General features: G+C 46.0%; 1 protein-coding gene across 5 annotated transcripts in view; it reads left to right on the top strand.

Moving 5' to 3' along the window:
* The window catches only part of pkp4 (plakophilin 4), a 114,172-nt gene that overhangs the window by 49,151 nt on the left and 55,485 nt on the right, over positions 1–9,536 (top strand). For all 5 annotated transcript variants that reach the window (XM_072444342.1, XM_072444345.1, XM_072444343.1 and 2 more), the window contains one exon: positions 7,784–7,818. In XM_072444342.1, the coding sequence (XP_072300443.1) occupies positions 7,784–7,818 (35 nt within the window). The remainder of the gene's footprint in view (positions 1–7,783; positions 7,819–9,536) is intronic.

Here is a 9,536-nt window from a genome sequence, read left to right as displayed (position 1 = left end):
ATTTGCAGTTTAAACATTGTACCGTACTTTTCTGACTTTAAAGATCCCATATCATGCTATTTTTCCCGTTTCGTAGTCTACCCTAAGGGCATATTTGATAATAAGTGTACAACACCCAATACAGAGAAGGGTTAGCGTGAAACAGAGAAGGGTTAGCGTGAAACAGAGAAGGGTTGGCGTGCTGCGTAACTCACCCCCGTTTGTCTGCTCAACCGAGGGGAAGGATAGAGACTGTTCTCTAGCTAAAGACTGCAGGAATCAATCTAAAAACACTTTGGGCACATATATGAGGTACCAATAGTAAGCTGTAAGAAGGCTAAAAGCTCTGAAAAGTCTAGATTTTTTTCTGGCTAATGGCCACGGGGGGCACTCTAGCAGGAAGCGCAATCATTTGATGCACTGTAGAAGTGGACAGTGGCCACTGTATTTTAAGATTCACTCATATTCACAGAGAAATTTGTCTAATGAGGAGGTGAATCTAGACGCAGCAGACGCGTGTGGACATGTGATATACGGCGGCCTACAGTTTAGAAACTGCCGCATTGAAATGAGACTTACTTGGCCTGACCTGACCCGTGCATCACTACCATCGAACATATTTTTCTGTAAATATCTCACTCGATAAGCACAAGCTCAGGAGCAGATGAACCAGATGTGTAGACACAGACACGGGTAAATCAGCTCACAGAGTCACCTAGGACAGAGGAGACAGTAGGGACAGCTGTGATGTGTTTTCTGTTTGTTAAGCTTCAAAATGCTGTGTATTTTATTACAATCCAACTCATATTCACTGAGAAATTAGTCTAATTAGACCCGCAGCAGACTGCAGGTGGCTTATTGAGCGGCCCGTATATGTACAATTTCTTATTTCTTTGTAAATTTCATTGGAGCGGCTTTTATTCAAGAGCGTTGTATAGCACGCAAAGTACGGTATTTAATGCTATAGCAATCTGCCCACACATGGTAGATAAAAAAAGAGTAAATCGGGTTGGCTTGGCTGTGGACATAATGGGGATAACTGCACCCTTTAGACACTCACATGTGGCATTATAATGGAAGAGATTTCATGCTGGCTATACATTCAATAATTACTTAAATGGGCCATTTTCTTATAGGAGCTTTTGCAAAGTATTTCGCAGTAACTGCAGTTACTTTTGCAATTATCATTTATTTTTGAGAATATCTGTCATTTCACTACGCTTTAAGGTATCCAACTGAGAATATTACATCATTTTTTGCCCATGTGAAACACAGCAGAAAAGAATGAATGTGTGTTAACAACTACATTCTGCATCAAGGTAAGAACTTAGTTATTTTCATATCCCTTACGCCCTTGTTCTCCTATTTCACACTTGAAAAGCCACAAAAAGCACTACCCGTATACAGTATTGCAAGTGCTCAGAATGTCCATTTCTTCTATCCTTCAGAGCTTTTGTCTGTCCATGTTCCTAGAAGAGCGTTGAGATCAGCAAATCCGAGGACTTTCCTCAGGGCATTAGCCCAATCTCCGAATATTTTAGATTCTTTATTAAAAAACTGTTTTGTTTGTACAGGCTTACAGGCCTTTAACACAAAATGAGCAGAACATTTAACCTTTTTTTTTTTTTTTTAAACATGTATTGTATGTTTTATTGTATTTTACTTTGCCTTTGTACAGCACTTTGGGGCATTGCCGTGTTTTTTAAATGTGCACATAAAACGTTACTTACTTACTTGTTCATATTCATATTTTCTTTACACAGTGCTGTTTTAAAATATACAAACAAATATGTTGATTTTTTGGAGTAAACTCAAAAAGACAATGTTGTTTTGAGATGTACAGCCAATCTTCTGTCAGTAAAAGCACATGGTTTCGCGCAGATTTTAGAACCTTATTACTAAGCTACAGTTCTTCCCATTATAGACTATGATACATAAGCCTAATGCTATTTATCATACTGCCAGCTGCGTTCTTATCACTTTGTTACCACTTCATCCTTTACTCTCTGAAGTGAAATGTTTTAATGATTGATGTGAGTGTTTATCTATATATAATGCTGCTTCTCTCACCTGACCTACCTGGCAAAATGTTGAATACAAATACATTATTAAAAGTGTTTGTTTTGCATAAGAAACCATAACATGTAGTAATAGAGATGTATCAAATATTCATAGTCTTATTTTGAGTGATGTTTATAATCATTATCTGACTATACAGACTAAAAACATGAAAAAGACCTTTTTATTACAAAGTCGATGGCATTATCAGGTTCAGAATCTGAATAAAAGGTTTATTGCCATTGTCAGTGGACAAAATTTACACATAAGGAACTATAGGACGTTATGGTGCAGCATAAAACAATGAAGAAGAAGAATAGCAAAGTATATAAAATCATATAGGGCAAGCATAAATTAAGAGTTTACTATCCATCCATCCATCCATCTTCTGCCGCTTTATCCGGGGCCGGGTCGCGGGGGCAGCAGTCTGAGCAGGGACTCCCAGACTTCCTTCTCCCCAGACACTTCCTCTAACTCCTCCGGGGGGATCCCGAGGCGTTCCCAGGCCAGCCGAGAGACATAGTCTCTCCAGCGTGTCCTGGGTCTTCCCCGGGGCCTCTTCCCGGTGGGACATGCCTGAAACACCTCCCGAGGGAGGCGCCCAGGAGGCATCCGGAACAGATGCCCGAGCCACCTCAGCTGGCTCCTCTCAACGTGGAGGAGCAGCGGCTCTACTCCGAGCTCCCCCCGTGTGGCCGAGCTCCTCACCTTATCTCTAAGGGAGCGCCCAGCCACACGGCGGAGGAAACTCATTTCGACCGCTTGTATCCGCGATCTTGTTCTTTCGGTCACTACCCAAAGCTCATGACCATAGGTGAGGGTAGGAACGTAGACCGACCGGTAAATAGAGAGCTTTGCCTTTCGGCTCAGCTCCCTCTTTACCACAACGGTCCGATGCAGCGACTGCATCACTGCAGCCGCTGCACCGATCCGCCTGTCGATCTCACGCTCCATCCTTCCCTCACTCGTGAACAAGACCCCGAGATACTTGAACTCCTCCACTTGGGGCAAGGACACCCCACCCACCTGGAGAGGGCAAGCCACCTTTTTCCGGTCGAGAACCATGGCCTCGGATTTGGAGGTGCTGATTCTCATCCCAGCCGCTTCACACTCGGCTGCAAACCGTCCCAGTGCATGTTGCAGGTCCGGGTTTGATGGAGCCATCAGGACAACATCGTCTGCAAACAGCAGAGATGAGATCCTGTGGTCCCCAAACCGGACCCCCTCCAACCCCTGACTGCGCCTAGAAATTCTGTCCATAAAAATTATGAACAGAACCGGTGACAAAGGGCAGCCCTGGCGGAGTCCAACATGCACTGGGAACAGGTCTGACTTACTGCCGGCAATGCGAACACAGCTCCTGCTCCGGTCATACAGGGACCGGACAGCCCTGAGCAAAGGGCCCCGGACCCCGTACTCCCGGAGCACCCCCCAAAGGACACCCCGAGGGACACGGTCGAAAGCCTTCTCCAGATCCACAAAGCACATGTGGACTGGTTGGGCAAACTCCCATGAACCCTCGAGCACCCGATGGAGGGTATAGAGCTGGTCCAGTGTTCCACGACCGGGACGAAAACCACTCTGCTCCTCCTGAATCCGAGGTTCGACTATCGGTCGGATTCTCCTCTCCAGTACCTTGGAATAGACCTTACCCGGGAGGCTGAGGAGTGTGATCCCTCTGTAGTTGGAACACACCCTCCGGTCCCCCTTCTTAAATAGAGGGACCACCACCCCGGTCTGCCAGTCCAGAGGCACGGTCCCCGAACGCCACGCGATGTTGCAGAGACGTGTCAACCAAGACAGTCCTACAACATCCAGATACTTTAGGTACTCAGGGCGGATCTCATCCACCCCCGGAGCCCTGCCACCGAGGAGTTTGCGAACAACCTCAGTGACTTCAGCTTGGGTGATGGATGAGCCAGCCTCCGAGTCCCCGGTCTCTACTTCCTCTTCGGAAGACGTGACTGAGGGATTAAGGAGATCCTCAAAGTATTCCTTCCACCGTCCGACGACATCCCCAGTCGAGGTCAGCAGGCCTCCACCCGCACCGTAAACGGTGTTTGTGAGACACTGCTTCCCCTTCCTGAGGCGCCGGACGGTTTGCCAGAATTTCTTTGGTGCCGACCGATAGTCCTCCTCCATGGCCTCCCCGAACTCCTCCCAGGCCCGGGTTTTTGCCTCTGCGACAGCACGAGCCGCGGCTCGCTTGGCCTGCCGATACCCGTCGATGACCTCCGGAGACCTACAAGCCAGAGTGGCCTGATAGGCCTCCTTCTTCAGTCTGACGGCATCCCTTACTTCCGGTGTCCACCACCGGGTTCGGGGGTTGCCGCCACGACAGGCACCGGAGACCTTGCGACCACAGCTCCGAGCAGCCGCATCAACAATGGAGGCGGAGAACATGGTCCACTCGGACTCAATGTCCCCAGCCTCCCCCGGGACATGGGAGAAGCTCTCCCGGAGGTGCGAGTTGAATACCCTACTGACAGAGGGCTCCACTAGACGTTCCCAACAGACCCTCACAATGCGCTTGGGTCTGCCAAGTCTGTCCGGCTTCCTCCTCCGCCAGCGGATCCAACTCACCACCAGGTGGTGATCGGTTGACAACTCTGCCCCTCTCTTCACCCGAGTGTCCAAGACACGCGGCCGGAGGTCTGATGACACGACAACAAAGTCGATCATTGACCTCCGGCCTAGGGTGTCCTGGTGCCACGTGCACTGATGGACACCCTTGTGCTTGAACATGGTGTTCGTTATGGACAATCCGTGGCTAGCACAGAAGTCCAATAACTGAACACCGCTCGGGTTCAGATCGGGGAAGCCGTTCTTCCCGATCACCCCTCTCCAGGTGTCACTGTCATTGCCCACGTGGGCGTTGAAGTCCCCCAGTAGAACAACGGAGTCCCCGGTCGGTGCACTGTCCAGTACCCCTCCCAAGGACTCCAAGAAGGCCGGGTACTCTGCACTGCTGTTCGGCCCGTAGGCCGCCACAACAGTGAGAGACCTGTCCCCCACCCGAAGGCGGAGGGACGCGACCCTCTCGTTCACCGGGGTAAACTCCAACACGTGGCGGCTGAGCTGAGGGGCTATCAGCAAGCCCACACCAGCCCGCCGCCTCTCCCCGCGGGCAACACCAGAGAAGTGGAGCGTCCAGCCCCTCTCGAGGAGATGGGTTCCAGAGCCCAAACTGTGCGTGGAGGTGAGGCCGACTATATCTAGTCGGTATCGCTCAACCTCCCGCACAAGCTCAGGCTCTTTCCCCCCCAGCGAGGTGACATTCCATGTCCCCAGAGTTAGTCTCTGTGTCTGGAGATCTGGTCGCCGAGGCCCCTGCCATCGACTGCCGCCCAGATCTCTCTGCACCGGCCCCTTATGGATCCTCCTGCGGGTGGTGGGCCCACGGGAGGGCGGCCCCACGTCGCTCTTTCGGGCTGTGCCCGGCCGGGCCCCGTGGGGTAAGACCCGGCCACCAGGCGCTCGCCATGGAGCACCCATCCCAGGCCTGGCTCCAGGATGGGGCCCCGGTGACGCCGATCCGGGCGACGTGAACTGCCTTGATTGTGTCGTCGTCATAAGAGGCTTCTGAACCGATCTTTGTCTGACCCGTCACCTAGGACCTGTTTGCCTTGGGAGACCCTACCAGGGGCATGAAGCCCCCGACAACATAGCTCCCGGGATCATTCGGGCACTCAAACCCCTCCACCACGTTAAGGTGTCGGTTCAAGGAGGACTAATGAAATCAAAATACTCTTGGTCTCAGTATGTACACGAAATATTGTTTGAAATTATTATTCAATTCAAATGCTTAATTCATTTAATTTGTAAATATTCTGTATGTAGACTTCATTAACCGTATTTCAACTTCTATTGAAAAAGTCACATTGTACAATAGAAATAACAGTTTGTATCATAAGTTTATTAATGATGATTGCTGACTTGTCCACTCCTAAAATATTCATTAGTTGCGTCCCAAACTGTTTGACAAAGCAAACCTTTTTACACTTAACACTTTCTTCTTAAAAGTCCTTCAAATTGTCCGCACCTTTCCGGGAGCAACAATAGCTCATTTGACTGTCAATAGAAATTAGCCGTTGCCTTTGCGTATGTACGGCTTCACCACAATGGCCCAGCAGGTAACGAGTCTGCCTAAAGTCACCCTACACTGCCCCCTTTAAAACCACCACCCCCTTTAGTTGTCTTACGCGCATACATTGCAGTGACACCCATCTAACTTGACCTGTGGCGACGCTGTTAAAAGAGCTCCCATTCACCCAGCCTCTCTCTTCTCTCCACAGGGCTCCATAAAACGAACCGTCCTGTCACTAGGTATAGCTCTTGGTGCTTTTCGCGGTCGGCACGATAGCAGTTCTCCATTTGTCGCAGTTCAATGGAGCAAGACGTAGCCAGCTTCCTTCCATTTAATTGCCTGCGTGCTCATTAAAAATCAGGAGATGATGATTTTCTTAAAGGTGGCACAAAAAAATTGAAACGTAGCTGTGGGAATCGGGTGCAGAAGAGCGGTAAAGCAACGGAGAGCATTATGCAAAAGGCGTGGCGGAGATGCTAAAGGGTCTCCGCCGTGACCCCTGTCTGAGCTAATAAGTAGCAGAGAAGGGGAAATGTTTAGTGTTCTGCCTTTGGTGGGAATACTTCATCAGTAAATGGCAAAGGTGAGATGTTCCGGTAGTATTCTAGAGAGAGCCTGTTGCCAAAGGAGTTCTCTGATTTTGAAGCTGGATAAAAGGTCACAATAGTCACACTGAACAAACCTGCAAACGTTTGTATTTAAATATTAGTTGGGCATTTCATATTTCAGTGTCAAATGTCAATGTTTATAATTGCACTGGTTGTGAGTTGTGATTTTTAGAATGTAAATCTAAAGGCAACTCACAAAGCTCAAGAAAATGCTCCTTTTTTCTTCTTCTTACATTAAAAATATTGGAATATCTACAAAAGGTCTATGTACACGCCATTCAAAAAATAAATACGAACTGAATCCAAACGATACATTAATGAATGTTGAACCTGATAATTTGTGAGTTGAGCTAACGACTTATTGCATTACAACAAAAACTTGCATTTTATCCGTATTAATTTTAGCTGACTACCATCTGTGAGAATAAGCCATGTTTTTTTCCTTTTAGATTTACAGAATTGACAAAAAGCTAAACAACTATACAGAAGACAAAGATGATTTGAATCAGAATCCATTTGAGAAGCACTGGTCTGTTTGTTTGAACTGCAAACTCTCCCCCAACACTGCTTTTATTTGTTATCTAGCTGATTTTTTTCTTTTAAACTGGTAACATGACAATTTAATTCCTTTATTGGCTTCTTTTGAGACCTTTACTACTTTTCAACCAGTCTACATTATTCCCTATCTAGTGGACTTCCGTTTGCAGTCCACTATTGTGTTTATGTTCATGCTCTTCCTCTAGTGCTTCTCATTGCCCTCTTGTGTCATTATGAAACTGTATCTGTAGCACTCCAGCTTCACTACAGCCATGTTGTGGTTGTGCTGACGACCACACACGCCTCAGCTGTCACCCAGGGGACCGTTTGCATTGATAAACAGTTGACACAAATGGACATCGCATCGCCTTTATACAGCGCCTTCAGCAGGCAGTGTTATGATTAGTGTCCAAAGTATTGTCCCCAGAGGGTTTCACTCAGAGCTCTCACTTTGCAGTCTAGTTTACTGCATGTATTGGACCCACTTTGAAATTTCTGGTTTCTCTCTTTACAGTTCATCTGACAAGTCTCTGCCCTGGAGAGTTCCAGGTAAGCGCTGCATCTCTGGTGTGTCTGTAACGTGAATTGTTTTTTATTAAAGTCTTGTTTGTTTGGGTACAACATGTAATGTGGTTGTGTGAAAATGGTTTGTTTGCTGATTCTACAATGCCATGTCACCACAGTTAATATCAATGAAATTCACACATTTCCCACCCTCATCTTAAACTACAAACAACAGCCCTAGAACAACCATTCCCAAAGTCTGCAGCGCTGCGGCCCCCCTTGTCAGCCGGGGCCCTCCAGTAATAATTTACACTCATAGCCAAAATAATAAAATATGTAATTTAAAAAAAAAAAATATCTACACATAAAATACAAAATGGATCGAGGTATACATCACATAAAATTGATTTCAAACTCAGGCTTTCTAAACTCTAGTCAAAGCGTCACAACAGCTGAAGCAGAGAAATCAAAATTGTGCTAAAATCAAAATATTTATTTCTCTGTTGTTGAGAGAAGAGAACACACATCTCTTCTGATCACAAATGCACAAAATGCCTCTATGCACATTTTTGATAATTTGTATTTTTGGAATTATTTGCGGGAACTCATCTTGCTGGCCTGGTTATAACCTAGCAGTTTTCTCACAAAGCCTTATGTTAAAAAACGTTTGGTATTCTTTTATGTTTACATTAAAATTAGGAATTTACTATGAAATACAATAATATACAATATTTTATTTATGTTTTATTAATTTGATTAATAGTATAAAATCAGTGACATACAGTGACAATATTTAATTGAAGTGTTATTTTGCAATGATAAAATGCTTACCGTGTTATTGATTATGCCTATGCCAGGGATCTGCAAACTTTTCGCACCAAGCAAGTAAAACTTTGGCTTTTCCAATCCCCACCAGATCTATAACAGGACCATTCCTGGTCTAAACTAGAACTGCCCCATTTCCAAAGCTAGTAGTTTGGATCACAATTATACTGAAAGAAAAAAACAGGTTAAAATTGACTAATGTGAAAACTAACAAATGTGTAGTCACTTTGAAAATATGCACTCCCACTGGTTCCCATTGCTAATATCTATTCATTTATGCCATATATCATCACATAAATAACTAGATTTTATGAGCCATTAATGGCCCTGTCCAACTTTTACAGTGCTTATCCCCCCGTAATGATTGCAAACATGAATCTTTCTCAACAAGTCGCCTCGGGCATCTCCTCGCTAGAATATTTATCTTAGCCATTTGTGCCTACTCACGACAGGCAGCCTAGGGATTAGCACCGGACCCCTTCGCTCGCTCTTTGCCGAGCTCGCATCCTTCAAAGATCTTCAGTCAAAGCAAGATAATGAATTGAATTTTTGGTGTATTTCATGGCTTATTAATTGCGCTGCAGAACTTGTGCCGTGTCCATTCATCTTCTATTGTCAGTGCTGTCAGAGAGGCCTACGGGGGACGATAGTTGAACATACGCGCTGGGAATATTAACACAACTTTGCTTTCTTATTTGATTCGGCATTTCGCATTTTATTAAAAAAGAACTAATCACAATGAAGAGTTTGTTTGGTATTGATTTACGATTGCCCCGCTGATGATAGATGATGTGTTCTCCCTGGATTAGAATGTGTGTAGGAGCGGTCTTATTGGCCTTATGAGCGACTGGGTCTGTGAGCAGGCGAGATACAAAGTGTTACTGTGGAAACGAGGCTTTTAGCCCCGGGAAATGTCACTGCAGTCTCGGCTCATGACC

Source organism: Eucyclogobius newberryi, unplaced genomic scaffold (assembly GCF_026437365.1).
Source record: "Eucyclogobius newberryi isolate DKJ021-1_F unplaced genomic scaffold, fEucNew1.0.hap1 SCAF_14, whole genome shotgun sequence".
Lineage (NCBI taxonomy): Eukaryota > Metazoa > Chordata > Actinopteri > Gobiiformes > Gobiidae > Eucyclogobius > Eucyclogobius newberryi.
The sequence above is the reverse complement of the archived record's forward strand: the minus strand, read 5'-3'. Positions and strand labels throughout refer to the sequence as shown.